Source organism: Castor canadensis, chromosome 17, assembly GCF_047511655.1.
Source record: "Castor canadensis chromosome 17, mCasCan1.hap1v2, whole genome shotgun sequence".
Lineage (NCBI taxonomy): Eukaryota > Metazoa > Chordata > Mammalia > Rodentia > Castoridae > Castor > Castor canadensis.
In genome coordinates, this window is record NC_133402.1 from 62,622,277 (window position 1) to 62,639,921 (window position 17,645).

Here is a 17,645-nt window from a genome sequence, read left to right on the forward strand (position 1 = left end):
GATCATATGTTTGTCTTCCTTTTATTGCAGGTATTAATATTAAATATTAATATCAAATTTTTGGTAGTATTAACAAACTCCTATATGATACATTCCACAGATTTCAATGGGACAGATGTTACAAGACTTTGGAAAATTTCTTGGGATGTTCCTTCTTGTTTTGTTTTCTTTCACAATTGGACTGACACAACTCTATGATAAAGGCTATACTCCAAAAGAGCAGAAGGACTGTGTGGGCATCTTCTGTGAAGAGCAAAGCAATGACACCTTCCACTCGTAAGTGCCTTTAAATTCTTAGTAGATACACTTCTCCCTATCATGTTCTCTATGAATTAGTAACTACAGAGATAAAACTTAAAATTTTCCTTAAAAATTACTTTCTAACATTTGCAAACTTGAACGAATATTCATTTTTCACTTATGATAAGCAGCCACATTTACATACAGAATTTTAAGTAGGTACCAGGTACGTTTGTCTTCTGTACTGTAATCTGTCTTCACAGAGAAAGTCCTGACGCTTTGTATACTCTTAGCACTGGGGGCAGTTCCTTTGTCAAGACATTTATCATCTCTACCTTCCAAGCATTAAATGTCAGTAACAACTCTTGGTCATCGTTATAGCCAAAAACTCTCTTGCACTTTTAACACTTCTTGAAAAGTCATTAGAATTGAGAATTACTAGAATTTAATGAGTATTTTTGCCCTCTAATGTATCATACAGAATGGAACAACTATTTGGGAGGTAGACAAAACACTTCCCCTCATTCATTTTTTCCCAGTGCTGGAGATCCAACCTAGGGCCTCATGCATGCTAGACAAGTACTTTGTCCCTAAGCTGTATCCCTAGACCCCTTCCCCTCATTCTTAAATAAAATAATAGTGTGAAATTGCACATTTGTTGAGTTCCTTTTATGCATCAACAGTTCTTTACTTTGTGTGTCCTCTTATTTGAAGAATAAGATTCAATGAGTATGTGTTCATTTAACAAATATTTTATGCCAGACACTGTTCTCAGTCCTGAATTAATAAAGTATTAGTGAACAAAGCTACCATAATGGAGCTTCCATTCTAGTGCAGCGGAAGATAAATAAAATACATACTGTGTTGCACAGTGATGAGGGCTAAAAAGACAGAGCCTGGGCTCAGAAGTGTGTGTGAGAGGCTACGGTTTTAGATAGAAGGGACAGAGTGCCCCACAAGAGATGGCAGTCCAGTACAGATCTGAAGCTGGTGAAGGAACAAGCCATGAAGAAGATTTCTGGACAAACTGCCTCCACAGATGGAAGGAACAGCAAAGACAAATGGCCAGAGTTGGGGTATGACTGGCATGTTCAGTGAAAAGCCAGGCAGCCAGTGTGGCTGGGATGTGGTAAAACAGAAGGAAAGGTTGTAGGAAGTGGGTTGGAAGGGTAGTAGGGATCACGTAGGTCCTTGCTGGCCCTTGGAAGAATTTTAAGCTATTAAGATCGGGAACAGTTTGAAGTTTTTGAGCAGAGGAGTGTCAGAATCTAACTAGATATCACATAGGCTGCTGTGGTAATGAAGTGAAGTAGTAAACACTTAGAAATAATTTGTTTTCTTTGAGACTGTTTCCCTGTCTGAAATAAGGCATATCAGTGCTGTGGGAATTAACTTCACTTATTTTTACTTATTTATTTAATTAATTTTTTTTTTGGGTGATACTGGGGTTTGAACTCAGGGCTTCACACTTGCTAGGCAGGTGCTCTACACTTGAGCCATGCCTCCAACCCCAACTTCATTTATTTGTATAAAGTATTATGCAAGGATTATTTTTTTTAAATTATTATTCATATGTGCATACAAGGCTTGGTTCATTTCTCCCCCCTGCCCCCACCCCCTCCCTTACCACCCACTCCACCCCCTCCCGCTCCCCCCCCTCAATACCCAGCAGAAACTATTTTGCCCTTATCTCTAATTTTGTTGTAGAGAGAGTATAAGCAGTAATAGGAAGGAACAAGGGGTTTTGCTGGTTGAGATAAGGATAGCTATACAGGGCATTGACTCACATTGATTTCCTGTGCGTGGGTGTTACCTTCTAGGTTAATTCTTTTTGATCTAACCTTTTCTCTAGTTCCTGGTCCCCTTTTCCTATTGGCCTCAGTTGCTTTAAGGTATCTGCTTTAGTTTCTCTGCATTAAGGGCAACAAATGCTAGCTAGTTTTTTAGGTGTCTTACCTATCCTCACCCCTCCCTTGTGTGCTCTCGCTTTTATCATGTGCTCATAGTCCAATCCCCTTATGCAAGGATTATTAATGTTCATTTATATAATTTTGATAGAATTATTCATTTTGCTAATTATTTCTTTCATTTCCTTTTAAACAGAAATGTAATTGTTTTTACAGGTTCATCGGCACTTGCTTTGCTTTGTTCTGGTATATTTTCTCTTTGGCACATGTGGCAATCTTTGTGACCAGATTCAGCTATGGAGAAGAGCTGCAGTCCTTCGTGGGAGCTGTGATTGTTGGGACCTACAACGTCGTGGTCGTGATTGTACTGACCAAGCTGCTGGTGGCGATGCTTCATAAAAGCTTTCAACTGATAGCAGTGAGTGCTCACTCTTTTAAACCTTGATATTCTTGTCAGATCATTTTAAAATTCAGTATGGATTTTAAAGTATATAATATTTGGAAATCTTGGACCAATTTTTATGTACAAAGTGTGTAGATAAAACATTTAAATCGTTTTGAACGATATCTCCCTCACCACCTCCTGCATATGGATGCAAGTATGTTCGTATTCTATGCTGCCCTGCACTTGCCTCTTACAGAATCATGAAGACAAAGAATGGAAGTTTGCTCGAGCAAAGTTGTGGCTTAGCTACTTTGATGACAAATGCACACTACCCCCACCTTTCAACATCATTCCTTCCCCAAAGACTATCTGCTATATGATTAGTAGCCTCAGTAAGTGGATTTGCTCCCATACCTCAAAAGGCAAGGTCAAACGGCAAAACAGTTTAAAGGTAAGAAGCTACAAGTTTGAATTGCACCATAGCAATTTTAGCAGTTCTGAATGCAGGTGCTTTTAAGCACAAATATTCAGATTCCTTAAGGGCTATAACTCATTTGTTTTTCCATTGCTGTATCCCTAACACATATCATGTATGTAACATAAAGTAAAGATTTGGTACATATTACAGTGAGAGACAGAATTCTAAGGTTTTTTTAGTTTTCACATTTCCCCAGTATATGAAATCTTACCTAATAGTTTGAAAATTTGGTAAATAATTCAGAAGCTCTGTTCTTCACTGTAAAGTTACTGCTAGAGTTGGTGCTTGTTTTTCTGGTTCTCCTTGAGAGTTATTCAGTACATCAGTAATCCAGTACCTGAGATTGGCAAAGTTTTCCTATAAAAGGCCAGAGAGTAAATATGTCACACTTGCAGACCAAAACAAAATCAAAGATATTAAGTAAGCAGTGATATGACAAGAAAGGAAAAAAAATTCCAAAAAACTAATTGGTGAAATTCAAAATAAAACAGTATTTGAGTAATGCCTACTGTAGTACAGATCTTCTACTGAAAAGCATAGAATTTCTTTTGGTAGAAATAAATTTTAATTAGGGCTCAAAATTAGAGACTTGCCTGTCATAAAATTGATGACAAATGTTTGTGTGTGAAAAACCATACTTAGCTCAGGTTAAGCTTAGGTTAAGGTGAGCCATGTTTAGCCTGTGGGTCACAGCTTGCCAATACCTACTATAAATTAAGAATTCCTAAGAATAACTTTTTAAAAATCAAGATAAGCATAACAGAGAGTGAATGAAATAAACACAGAAGCTACATTTGTTTAAAACAAGTGTTATACACACACGTTTCTGCATATTGTTGTTTTGAAGGAATGGAGAAACCTGAAACAAAAGAGAGATGAGAACTATCAGAAAGTGATGTGCTGCTTGGTGCACCGCTACTTGACATCCATGAGGCAGAAGATGCAAAGTACAGACCAGGCCACAGTGGAGAACCTGAACGAGCTGCGCCAGGACCTGTCAAAGTTCCGAAATGAGATAAGGGACTTGCTTGGCTTCCGGACTTCTAAGTATGCTATGTTCTATCCAAGAAATTAACCATTTTCTAAGTCTTGTAGAAAATAATTTTCAATAACAAATCTGAAGGACTATTTGCACAACTTCCAATTAAATTAGTAAGGTATATTGAAACAAATAATTATGTAAAAGCCATTCTTTAAAATATTTATAGCATAAATGTATGTTATGTAAAATATGTATATAGATTTAGTTTTTTAAAAACTTCGGTCAATGGCTTTTTGTAGGAACAAATCAGATTAAGTAAATAGATTTTTGTTAGCATGCTGCTTAGTTTTCTTAATTAGTCAGTGCTTTCATATGGGTTTTCGTAATATTTAAGAGGGCCAGTTATAAATGTTCATATTGCCCACATGTTTTGTAAAATGAAAATCAGCAAATATGGCTGACTCCTACATAAGATACTCTTGAAATGTGGAGTCACAGCCTCTAAAATCTCTGTTTTAGGAGTTCAGACCTTGTTCAGTATTTATTGTTTGGGAGTAGTTTTATCTAAAATAATAGTCTATTTTTTCTTTTTTATTTTATTATAATCTTAAGTAACAAGGAAAAAAGCATAATGGATATTTGGATCTATTTATGTCTTTTATCAATTTAAATTCTCTTCATTTTTTTGTTAATGTAATATAGTCCATGTATTTTAATTTTTATAGAATTATGTAATTTAAAAAATACAATCAGTAGACATTTTTGTCTTTTAGTCATAAAGTATTTGTTGCTTTATAAGTTTCCATAGTTACTTCCCTAGCCATTTACTTGCTTTTAACTTTTCCTTATCATAGTAGTGCTATAATTTTTTCAAGTTGGAGAGAAATTCATAGTTACGAAATAGAGGATACTTCTTTATCATGTGTACAGCATTGGCAGACCCTTTAATGAAAGGATTGCCTTATTTTGTATTAAGGTTCTTGAGCTTTTGTTCCAAAGTGCTTTCCACAGAACTTAACATAGCTTTTAAAAAAGTGACTACATGCTTATTTACAGGTCATTCTATCTGCTTAAGATAAAAAAAAAATTGTGTTTTTAATTTGAGAATACAAAACATATTTAAATATTTTTATGTTCACATAAGGGATGTAGCTAATTTTTTCGCAGGCTATTGCTTATATTTTCTTGCAGATTTCCAGCTAAGAAGGTATGTAATTATTTCTTAGCTGAATGTCAGATGGTCTTAAGGCCACAGGTGTAGGTAGCCCTTGGTCTAAGCACCACTGGTCCAGGGATCATTGTCCAAATACGCGAGTGTATGTTTCATCTTGCCTTTTATTTTTCATCTTTTAATTTTTAAATTTTAAGTGTTCCCTCTTTTGGGCAAATTCTTATAAGAATGTTTATTGTAAAGTTATATATTTTGTCTACAATGGAATTATGCACTTCCCAATTGGGATTTTACATCAGGATTTTTAGTCATTCTGAAAAATACCTAATTATTAAGTTAAGATACTTACAGAGTGCCTATTGTATGCATGAGTTACTTATGAGGTATATTTTGAATGATAACATATTGTAAGAAAAGAGGTGAATAAAACGACATTAGATTATAAGCTGAGTCTGTGTATTGTATTATCATCCACTTTTTAAAAATTGAGATGTAATTCAAATACCATACAATTCACCCTTTTAGAAAATAAAATTCAGCATACCTGTTTTTTAAACTCATGCAACAAAGGCTAAAATGTAAAATGTCAATGTCAGTCCCATTTTGCATCCCTTTGTACCTCTAGTGGCAATCACAGTTAACTGTTAGCTCTGACCTCCTTGCTTTGAAATAATATGTCTGCCCAAAGACACTTACACAAATGTCCAAAAAGGCTTTATTCATGGTCATAAACTGAAAATAGCTAAATGTCATCAACTAGTGGGTAGATAAACAAATTGTACATCCATACAGCGGAAATCCACACAGAGGACGTGTATCAGAATTGCTAAGGTATTTATAGACTTGTATGTGGTGATTTGTTTGTAAGGATCTGACAAATGCAGAAGAGAATTCTGGGATACATCATTGGGCCTGCCACCACAAGAATGAACAACTGACACATGCAGTAGCATGGATGACTCTTCACGGAAGTAAAGGAAGCTGGTTACAACCGCCACCCACTACACGATCCCATTATGTAACGTATGAGAAAAGAGGGAACCACGGGAACTGAAATCAGATCACTGGCTCACAGGGTCTGCTGGAAGGAAACATTGACTGCACGGACCATCAGACTAACTACACTTAAACATGAACTTCAATGTATGGAAGTTAGGTGTTAAGAAACCTGATGAAATATAAAAATGTAAAATATAATGCCACAACACACTAGAATAACGCAATAGAAAAAAGCAAAGCTGGGCACGGTAGCTCATGCTTGTAATCCTAGCTACATTTGATCATTTAGTAATGTGTTCAAATTTCACTTCACTTTGATTACATTTTTCCTAAAGGTAACTAGAGGCTGTAATTATTGATTGATGGAGAGACACACATGACCAATTACTAATCATTGTTGGTCTTTCTTGAAAGTTGATAGGCCTGGAAACCTTCTTTATTTCATTACTAATAAAGACATATTCCTCTTCTCATCTTGATAAAAGAAACTGCTTTTCCTTAAACTATTTTAAATGAATGTTTTCCTCAGAAAATACTTCAGTGAAATGCCAAATACTCTGAGGTTACAAGCCTTGGGGAATAAGCCAGCTGGGTCTTTATTATTCAGAATTTCTCCAAGAAAATATTAATAGTATCAGGAATAATGCCTACTTTCATTTTCTCATTTGTAAGTGAATTTGTTCTGGCATCAGTGCCTCATTTGCAAACAGTGTTTCTGGAGGATTTATTTACAACAATTTCCCATTACAGTATTTCTCTTTCATTTGATAATTTTGCAGCGTTTTTTTTTCCCTTCCTGTTCTTCTTACCTGCATTTTGAAATAAACACTTCAGATATACCACAAACAATTAAGCAAACTTTTATGTACTTTAAAAATAAGCATCTTTGTTGGGTACCAGTGGCTCATGCCTGTAATCCTAGCTACTCAGAAGACAAAGATCAGGAGGGCTGTGGTTCGAAGCCAGCTCCTATCTCCAAAAAAAACCCAACACAAAACAGGGCTGGTGGAGTGACTTAAGTGGTACAGCACCTGCCTAGCAAGCGAGATGCCCTAAGTTCAAGTCTCATTACCACAAAAAAAACCCCAACAAACAAACAAACCCCACGAAAACATCTTTAAGGGACATGATTGCTGATGGCAGATTGAATTCTAGCAACGCAAGAGGTAAGCAGCAGGTTTGTGTAGGAGGTCAGTGTGTGCTTAAAAAAAGAAATATCCCAGCCAATCAATAAATCATAGGTAAGCTCAGGTTTCTTTCCTGCAACCAGAAATCTGGATCTCTCTCTCAAGATTATTTAATTCATCCCTCAATGTTGAGCAAATTTATTCTCATTAGAAGGTATTAAAACAGGTCCTATTTTAAAAGGATTTTGAGAGGCAGTCATTATGGTACACACCTGTAATCCCAGCTACTTGATAGGCAGAGATAGGAGGATCCTGAGTTCAAGGCCTATTTTGCTAGTCTAAGTATGCCTCAGGCCCTGGGTTCAATCTACACTGCTGCAAATAATAATAATAATAATAATAATAATTTTGCAAAGAAAAGTGCAGGAGCCATTCAGAAATTGAATTAACTCTAAAACTCATTTCCCCACTACATACTTCAGTAAAAATAACAGCCACTCTGTTTCTTATTAACATTTGTCTTAATGTTTGCCTCTTCTTTCTTTTTAAAGCTGTAAAGGTAGACTAAATGGAGGAGGGTTCTTCTCTAGTATCCTCGGCCTCAGTACTGTGTTAATGTTGACTGGCACTGATTTGCCGGGTTGAGACTCAGCCATTATTCATGTGTTTGACTAGACAGATGCTTAGAGCTGTGCGCTGTAGTTCTCAGACTGCACTGGAAGACCTCTTCTATCACCTGCTTCCAAGTTCATAGCTGCAGGAGCTGGCATTTGCAGTAATTTGTCCAAGGTTGTATTACCACTGACATGAGGTCCTGAACTCAATGTATTGCCTGTTAGGTAAGACACACTTGAAAGCTGTGCTTTTCTAAAAATTAATTTGTAGGTTCATGTTAGTCAACAAACAGAACTTATGTCTAGTCCCTGCTTCTGTAAAAGGCTAGTTTATTAAAGACTTTTGTTTTATGAGCAGGGTCACACAGAGCCCTGCAAGATGAGTGAGAATTAGGGGAAGGGCTAGACAGTGAGGGAGTCACCACAAGGAGGAAAGCAGGGTTAGACCAGGCCGGGAGGACGAGAGTGTTTAAATGAAGAGGCGGCTTACATTTAGCTCTGGGCCACGTTTTAACTGGATGGAGCTGGGTGTAAAAGATCTGGAAATACTGTAGGGATACCATAAGGAATCTAAAACGAACCCAACTCACCTTTGTCCTTTTCCAGAAAACTAACCTTCTCCTAATGCTACACTGAGTCTGAGACCCCAAGTCTAACTTAATTGATTATATTACTGTCATATCTATTGTTTCGGTTTGGGAGATGGATCTGATACATAAAGTCTTACTTCTAACTTTAAATTTTCTTAATCAGTTTCTATACTTAATAGCTTCCTCTCACTACTTAAGTCTAACCCAGTCTGGTTATCAGGATGCCACAGGGATGTTCTTCAAGCAAAAGATAATGTTTCAAATGTATGTCTAATTAAATTTTAGCCTTTGAAACCTTCTTGTTCACTTTGCTTTTAAGAGGAAGTAAGAGCTGGGCATGGTGGTTCGTTGCTATAATCCCAGCTCTCTGGGAGGCATAGATCAGAAGGATTGTAGTTCAAGTCCATCCCAGGCAAAAAGTTACCAAGACTCTATCTCAACAAGCAATCCAGGTATTGTGGCAGGTGCCTGTAATTCCAGCTATGTGGGAGGCATAGGTAGAAGGGGCTTGGTCCCAGGTTAACCCCAGGCAAAAAGCATGTGACCCTATTTGGAAAATAAAAAGTGAAAAGGGCTGTGAGCACAGCCCTGAGTTGAAACCTCAATACTCCACAAAAGGAGAAGGAAGTGTGTAAGGTACCTAAAAGTTCTAAAATAAAATAAAATTTATTATAAAATTATAAAATAAAATAATATTTAATACTTTGTCCTTAGGTTGGGCTTATCTATATTTTTCTAAGAGACAAATGTGTGAAACTTTTTTTTTTCTTGTGCTGGGATCAAACCCAGGCCTTCTACATGCTAGAAAAGTGCTTTACCACTGAGCTAAGTGCCCAGCCCTTCCTCACTTCCTTCCTTCCTCCCTCCCTCCCTCATCTCTCCCTTCCTTCCTTCCTTCCTCTCTCCCTCCCTTCATTTCTTCGTCTTTCCCTCTCTCTCTCTCTCTTTCCCTCCCTCTCTCCCTTCCTTTTCTTCTTTCACTGTTAATTCTAGTCACTTACCTGCAGGTTTTCTATTTGGATACCATATTATCTTTGCATTTTGCTAGTCTTATTTCCTCCTTTGAGGTCTTTACGTCGTGTATTTCATTTACTTGCTTCACTAGGCTGTCTAAACCCTCCAGTGCAATTTTTAATAAAAATGATTAGTTCAGACTTTCTCGTCTTCCCGCTAATCTTAAATGTTTTCAGTGTTTCACTATTAAGTGTGAGACTTGCTAGAGGTTTCCCTGTGGATTTGAGGACTTCCCTTCTAGTCATAGTTTGTGCAGGGTTTATTTTTTGTCATAAGTAAATGTGAAATTAGATTGATTGCCTTTTCTGCATCAAGATCAAATGAGTTTTCTCATTTAATCTGGAAATAGGATTTTGCAGCTGTTCCTCTTTCTGTGAGGAATTTGACCTTTGTTAACTTGTTTATGTTACCTAGTAATCTGATAATACGGTATGTCAACTATGTTGCTAGGCAAACTTGCCTATGGTAAAAAATGTGCCAAGTGGTTGGTGACATCTGGATTGGGAGGAGCCATAGCTGAGCTGAGAGCCTAACCGGGGGAGCCAGAGCTTTATGCTTTCCTGTGTATGACTCCTAACTAGGCCTGAGGGCCCTGAGAAGCCTGGAGGCAATGCTTAGGTTGGTTGTATGGAGCCAGAAGAAAGACTGGCTTCTCCTTTAAGCTGAGGTATCCACCCCCACCCAACATGAACGCTGAGATAACACCTAAGGAGGTCAAAGAAAACAGCTCATACTTAAAAAGCTGGACATCGATCTACCATTTGATCCAGCAATACCACTCTTGGGGATATACCCAAAAGACTGTGACACAGGTTACTCCAGAGGCACCTGCACACCCATGATTATTGCAGCACTATTTACAATAGCCAAGTTATGGAAACAGCCAAGATGCCCCACCACTGATGAGTGGATTAAGAAAATGTGGTATCTATACACAATGGAATTTTATGCAGCCATGAAGAAGAACGAAATGTTATCATTCGCTGGTAAATGGATGGAATTGGAGAACATCATTCTGAGTGAGGTTAGCCTGGCCCAAAAGACCAAAAATTGTATGTTCTCCCTCATATGTGGACATTAGATCAAGGGCAAACACAACAATGGGATTAGACTATGAGCACATGATAAAAGCGAGAGCACACAAGGGAGGGGTGAGGATAGGTAAGACACCTAAAAAACTAGCTAGCATTTGTTGCCCTTAACGCAGAGAAACTAAAGCAGATACCTTAAAGCAACTGAGGCCAATAGGAAAAGGGGACCAGGAACTAGAGAAAAGGTTAGATCAAAAAGAATTAACCTAGAAGGTAACACCCACACACAGGAAATCAATGTGAGTCAATGCCCTGTATAGCTCTCCTTATCTCAACCAGAAAAACCCTTGTTCCTTCCTATTATTGCTTATACTCTCTCTACAACAAAATTAGAAATAAGGGCAAAATAGTTTCTGCTGGGTATTGAGGTGGGGGGGAGAGGGAGGGGGTGGAGTGGGTGGTAAGGGAGGGGGTGGGGGCAGGGGGGAGAAATGAACCAAGCCTTGTATGCACATATGAATAATAAAAGAAAAATGAAAAAAAAAAAAAAAAGAAAACAGCTCATGAATGACTGTGGGGATTCTGCCCAAGGGCTGCAGAGACTGCCACAGGAGAAAGGTGACTCTGTCCCACTGGGAAGCTCTTGTCCCTGTACTGTGCTTCAGAGGCTGGGGTCGAGAGAGGCCTGTGGCTCTCTCGGGGTCTGAATGTCCAATGCACCGATCACCTCCTAGTTAGCACTGCAGATCTAGAAAGGCAATACAGGATGCTCATGGGGTTTTTATCATGAGATCACCTAAGCGTTCCTGGAGAAACCCAGCTCCATCAGGACCTCTTGTGTTCGGTGAACTTCATTTGGTAAATTTTCATTTAAAGTTTTTAAACCTATGTTCCTAGGTGAAATCAGACTGGAGGCTTTCCTAGCTCCTATTGTTGGCTGACCTTTTGGAATAAGGTTATATTAATCTCATACAGAATTGCCCTTTGTTCTTTATTATTGTTATTCATACTCTGTAGTTTGTGTTAGATTGGCAATTCTTGCCACTTTAAATGCTTGCTATGTCCTGAGTTCAATCCCCAGTCCCATCTGTCCCCTTCCCCCAAAAACTGAGCTAGTGTTTATTTGAAGAAAGATTTTCAACTATTGATTGAATTTCTTCAATGGTTATCAGACTATTTAGGCTTTGTGTTTCTACTTAGATCTGTGTGATAAACACTGCCCCCATCCTAGGGATTTGTTTTCCAGTTCATCTAATTACCTTTTTTTTGTTCACTAATTTTATTACCATACATTAATAATACAGGGGATTTCACTGTGATAATGCCAGAGATGCAGATGGGGGCTCCCTGTACTGCCCAGGCTGCCTCAGATTCCTGGGCTCAAGTGATCTCCCTGCCTCAGCCTTCAGAGTAGTGGGGAGGGACTACAGGGATGAACCACTGCACCCAGCTCTTCTTCCCTCTTCATAGTCTGCAAAATCTGTAGCAATGTTACCTTCACATTCCTAGATTGGTTTCCTTATCTTTTTACTGTGTTTTTGTTTAGCCTTGTCAGAGTTTTCTCACTTATATTAGTCTTTTTATTTTTAAAGATTTATTGATTTATTATTTACTGAAGTTTGAACTCGGGTTCTTGGGCAGGTACTCTAGCACTTGAGCCCAGCCCTCAGCCCTATATTAGTCATTTTAAGAAACAACTTCCAGCTTTGTGAGTTCTCTACTATTTATGACTTCTGTCTCACTCAACTTCTGTTCTGTGCAGATCCCCCTGCCTCTCGAAGGCTTGTTCTGTTTCTTTTACAGCTTCCTGAGTTACTCGAATTCATCCATGAGGTTGTAAATTTAAAAGTGGTTCCATGCATTCCATACTTGTACTACTGCTCAGTTTGTAGTATTTTCTATTTTCCACTATGGTCTCTAAAAATCGAGCTATTTAAAAGCATATTTCTCATTTTCCTATAAAAGACTTTTCATGTTAACTTTTTTAAAAAAATTACTTTTTGGTATTAATGTCTGATTGTTCACCACTGTTGGAGAAAGGTTTCTGTGTGATACTAATGCTTTGAAGTTTGCTGGGTTTTGCCTCATGGTGCCATAATGGGCAAGGTTTGAAATTGTGGCCAGCAACCCCTGGGAAGGCTGGCAGTCACAAGCATCATGTGAAAGAGGGAGTCCTTTCACATCCTTCCACTCCTGAGTGAAAGTAGATTCTTTCAAAGCAATGGCAGGTGCATCTTCACTCACCCAGCCTGGGCCGGCTGACTGGGTATGAGTGGAAAGGAACATCAGCTTCTACTTTCATGCTCTGTGAAGTGACCAGTTATTACCCAGGCTACCGACTACTAGCCTAGGTGTTAGTATTTAGTACTGCATGTTTCAAGTCTGCGCAAGAGGGATTTCTGCCGGGACAGGGAGGGCGGGCAGGGCCTGAGTTTGGAGTTAATGCTCTTAGATAGTAGTTATGTCTCTTAGGGGAAGTGCACACTGGGCAAGTTGCTGAATACACCTCAGCTTCTGTCAGTAACAGAATGGAGGAGTTTGGATCGATGCGTTATAGCTTACTGACATTATTGGATTCATCTTGCCCCTGAAATTCCTAGACTGATAACTCTTTTAACAAAGTATAAAGAGCTATAAAGACAGCCTTACGTGAAAATAATATTCAAATTATCATGCCTGTAATCCTTGTGGCTTGCGACCCAGAGGTAGGAGGCTTGTACTTCCAGACCAGCCCCAGCAAAAAGTTAGCAAGATTGTATCTCAGAGGACAAGCTTTGAACAAGGGGATGGTGGTGTATGCCTGTAATCTCAGCTATCAGGGAAGCAGAGGAAGCCAGCACAGGCAAAAACGCAAGACCCCTTCTGTAAAATAACTACTGTGAAAAAGGCTAGGGGGTGTGGCTCATGGTAGAGCACCTGCCTAGCAAGCAAGAGGCCCTGAGCTCAAACCCCAATACTGTCAAGATAAAAAAGGAGGAATATATTTTACAGTGTCCCACTTTCTATAAGAACAGTGTAATGGCTGCTTTGTAATCATTTAAAAATATTTTATTAAGCATTGATTTAAAAATGCAAGAGAAGAATGTAACACCTCAAAGTAAATGCTTGAAGGTAAAACAAATATCGCTATAAATATTGCACTTATAAAATCTCTCTTTTATGTCTTCACACAACTCAATTCTACAATATCCTTTTACAGACCTTTAAATAAACCACGTCCCAGCTGCCAGCGTTGATGCCGTCAGCTTCGATCACTGCACTAAACCAGCAGGTTTTCAGATACCTGCTTCTCTCAGTTTAGTGACACCAGGAGGGCTCTCGCCTCCATGGTGTGAGGAGAACATCAGTCCAGTCTTTGGGAATGTTGGATGGTAAGTCCAATGACCTTGACCTCTTTCCTTCTTAGGGGATCTCGGTTTGCACAGACAATTGGTGTTAACATTGCTTGTCTTGTAAGGCGTTCAGAACCTTCTGACTGTTGGTCTTGAACAGCATGACAAAGCTGGTGGGCATGATTTTGCCTCGCCCATCTTCACCCACTTGGCCCATGATAATGTAATTTAGACCTAAGGAAAAAGAACAAGTAAATCTGCCTCTTTCTGTGTTAACTTTTCTATAAATGATATCAAGTATACACTTACCCATCTGGATAAAATCTGGCTTAAGCTAAAGGTTAAACTTGGCTAGTATCGTATTCCAGCTGTGCTAACTCAAGAAACCCATAAGGAGGAGTTAGACTCTGTCACTGCAGATCCAGCCGCCTGTGGTGCTACCCAGTGCCTGCTGTGAGTGATGCCTTGCGCCGCCCCCCATGTCCCCAGGGCTTCATGATGGGCCTCCCACAATGCATCTGGATTTCTCTGGCATTTGGCAACTAATGATCCACTCACTTCTGTGGATCTTCCGAGGCTTTTATCAGCATCTCTTATCAGCTGTGTAAGTTTTTTGAGGATGCATGCAGTTCATATGCTTCTTACACTCATGGATCACCTTGCAAAAAATAGATACTAAGGCCAGAACCAGTGGCTCAGACTGTAATCCCAGCTACTGGGGTTGGTTCGAGGCCAACCCAAGCAAAAAGTTAGTGAGACCCCCATCTCAACCAATAAGCCTATATGCCTGTAATTTCAGCTGTGTAGGAAGCATAAGTAAGAGGATCATGGTCCAGGCTGGCTGGACAGAAACACCAGATCCTATCCAAAAACCAACTAGGGCTGTGTGTGGCTCAAGTGGTAGAGTACCTGCCTGCCAGTACTGAGTTCAAACCCCAGTACTTCCAAAAGAAAAAAGGTACTTGTATTTTATATTTGTTATATTATTTTTATACACTGGTGTATCTGGCAAGGTAGGTCTAGACTGGGGCCATATGTCTTTTGTAGGGAAAAGGTTGCAGTAGCAGACAGGTAATATGATTCCATTCATCCAAGTGTGTGTGCCCGTGCTTAACAGAGACAAAATCCTCTCTAAGTGCTTACTAAAGTTACTTCTCCAAGTAACTTTTAATGGTTCCTCTGGGGAAAAAGGTTTCACTTTTTATTTTATACCCTCTATTTAACTTTTTCAACATACATTAGTTTTATAAGTTAAAGAACTTTTTTTAAGTCATATGCCTCTGGCTCGGGAGTCTTTTTCCTTGTTCTGTAATTTCTCTCACACTTGTTCCCATCGTCCATGTAATGGTTTGTCTCTGCAGTCATTCCCAAAGCTTTCCTCCCAGCCCAGATGGAACTCCCTCTTCTGAGGTTCAGTGTGCATTTCCTGCCTGGATCCTCCAACACACGATCATCTCAAACCTCTTCCCTCTGAGCTGCTCTCTCAGTGTCTACTCCCTGTTGACTCCGCTCCCCACGCTTCTGCGACTCATTGGTCATTTCCACTGCATCTCATAGAGGCAGGAATGGCGTTCAGTTCTGCCTGCCTGCTCTCGCAGGTGTGGGCAATGCATTTTAGCTCTGATTTTACTTCTTCTCACCAGCCTCTGCCTGGAAAGGCTCACAGCTAACTCTCATTCTCTCTCCGAGCTCCTAGAAGACTCTCCCCCTTACCTCTTCTGAGGGGCGGGCACTGCTTGCAGACCACAATGACCTTGGCACTCATGTTCTTGCCCGCCTGCTGAATTGCCAGTGTTCCCTCTTTATAGACGCTGATGATGGAGACTGTGGCATGCAAACTCCCGCCCCGAGGGGCAGCTGTGATCACAGTACCAGTTAACACTGCAGGAGAAAACATTTTTGAAAATGCCAGCAGAGCTGAAAAGAATTTTATATTCTTCCATTTCAGAAACAAAACATTTTCATGTTAAAGAAAAGGCCTTCCTTGAGCTCTCAAATTTGACTCTACATCTGTCACCAGAATTCATTTTCTTTAAAAAAGGGTCATGTAGCTATAATGTCACCCTGATTGTCAGATGTTGATAACTAGGAGAGAAACCTTAACAGCTGCTGAATCACAGTCTGTTGCTGAGATGGGATCTCTTTAAAATGGTCTCAGGGCATGCACTGAGTGACATTTTTTTGGTGGTGGTGGTACAGAGTTTGAACTTGGAGCCTTGCACTTGCTAGGCAGGCACTTTACTGCTGAAGCCACTCCTCCCTCCCCTCCCCCAGTCCTTTTTTGCTTCAGTTATTTTTCAGGTGGGGTGTCACATTTTTGCCCAGGGCCAGCCTCAGACTGATCCTGTGCCTCCTGTGTAGCTGGGACCACAGGCACATGCCAGCATGCCCTGCTATTGATTGAGATGGGGTCTTACTAACTTTTTGCCTGGGCTGGCCTCAAATCAAGATCCTTCTGATCTCTACCTATTGAGTAACTGGGATTACAGATGTGAGCGACCAGATCTGCGATGACTCTTTTTTTGGCAGTATTAGGGTTTGGACTCAGGGCCTTATGATTGCTAGGCAGGCACTCTACCACTTGAGCCCCTCCACCAGCCCTGGAAAGACTTTATCAGCCATGTTCCTGCCCAGACAAAAAACCACTAGTACTCTGAAGTTATTATTGTGACAACTAAAAACTGCCCAAGGGAGAAGCCATGGGCCACTAGTGACAGTATTTGGTCATTGTGCTCAGTGTAATGTAAGTGAACCACAATCAATGGGACAAATCGAGTTTTGAACTTGCCCCTTCAGGTCAAAGCGACTCTCACCGCTAGTGTAGTGTGCCAAGCTCCTAAAATCTGAATTCTCCTGTGCCTTCCTTTGATTCCTGGTGATGGGGTGTCACTCCAATGTCAGTCTGCAGCCAGGTGGGATCAGGTGGCTCCCTGGCACAGGGAAGGTAATTTCCTGAGCTACCTCCTACAGAAGACTACCTTGGATGTGGTAGCAATGACATCTGGCCCTATTTGCTTGCATTTTTATGCCAGTTGGTTGAACTTCTGTGTGCAAACTGCACTCAGGTTTAGGACCCCAGACTCTCACACCTTCCCTATGATACAGCAGTCTTTATGGCACTGAACATCAGCCAGGCCTCTCTGGGGAGGCCATCGTTTTGGATAACCTGTTCATGCACTAACAACTTCCTTTTCCTGATAGGACTTCTTAAATGTGTTTCTTTTAAGCTGCTTTTTAAAATAACACAATTAAATTTGGCTAAGTAGTTTTTCACAGATGGAGCAATTTTTTAATTGAAAAAAAGCTCTTAGAAATTCTGTGTCCTGACGTCCCAACTCCTCAGGTTCAAGTTTTAAGAGTTCCCAAATGGAGTTCCGAGCTCCGAGTTTTAATTTAGTACTTTTGAAAGACTGCAGAGGAAAAACTTGAATTTCTTCTGCATGTAAAATTGGCTGTTTTTAAGGAACTTAAGTTGAATTATAGATGTGTGAAAAAATAATCACACACGCGAAGTATGTGAGGAAGACGTGTACAGGTGTGCTCAGGAGCAGTCAGCCAGAGTGCACACAGCACAGGACCATGTACCAAGCATCAAATTGTTAAACTAAAGTGAAAAAAAATCACTAACAGTGGGAACAGCAGATGTTGACAGAGCCTAGTGTGTAGGAAAATGTTTTCTTGGGTAAATGCACAGTTACTGACCCTTCACCACTAAATTTGTGGGAATTCCTTTGGGATTAAGCATGCAGTCTCAAGTTTCTCATTAGAGAGAAAA

The 17,645-nt window shown here is 39.7% G+C and overlaps 2 protein-coding genes across 10 annotated transcripts in view; one reads left to right on the forward strand and one right to left on the reverse strand.

Annotated features, from left to right (window-relative positions):
• Trpc1 (transient receptor potential cation channel subfamily C member 1) overlaps positions 1-7,825 on the forward strand; it is a 50,579-nt gene extending 42,754 nt beyond the window's left edge. For 8 of the 9 annotated variants that reach the window (XM_074060081.1, XM_074060077.1, XM_074060080.1 and 5 more), the window contains 4 exons: positions 101-276; positions 2,364-2,565; positions 2,789-2,983; positions 3,858-5,608. In XM_074060081.1, the coding sequence (XP_073916182.1) occupies positions 101-276; positions 2,364-2,565; positions 2,789-2,983; positions 3,858-4,085 (801 nt within the window). In that variant the 3' untranslated portion in view covers positions 4,086-5,608. Of the gene's footprint in view, positions 1-100; positions 277-2,363; positions 2,566-2,788; positions 2,984-3,857; positions 5,609-6,031 lie in introns of those variants that run through there. The other variant, XM_074060078.1, reaches the window with a different exon arrangement.
• A 5,739-nt stretch (positions 7,826-13,564) lies between these two features.
• The window catches only part of Pcolce2 (procollagen C-endopeptidase enhancer 2), a 48,395-nt gene continuing 44,314 nt past the window's right edge, over positions 13,565-17,645 (reverse strand). Inside the window, exons 8-9 of the mRNA XM_020161515.2 lie at positions 15,584-15,751; positions 13,565-14,104 (exon numbers count right to left, since the gene is read on the reverse strand). Of these exons, the coding sequence (XP_020017104.2) occupies positions 13,974-14,104; positions 15,584-15,751 (299 nt within the window). The 3' untranslated portion in view covers positions 13,565-13,973. The remainder of the gene's footprint in view (positions 14,105-15,583; positions 15,752-17,645) is intronic.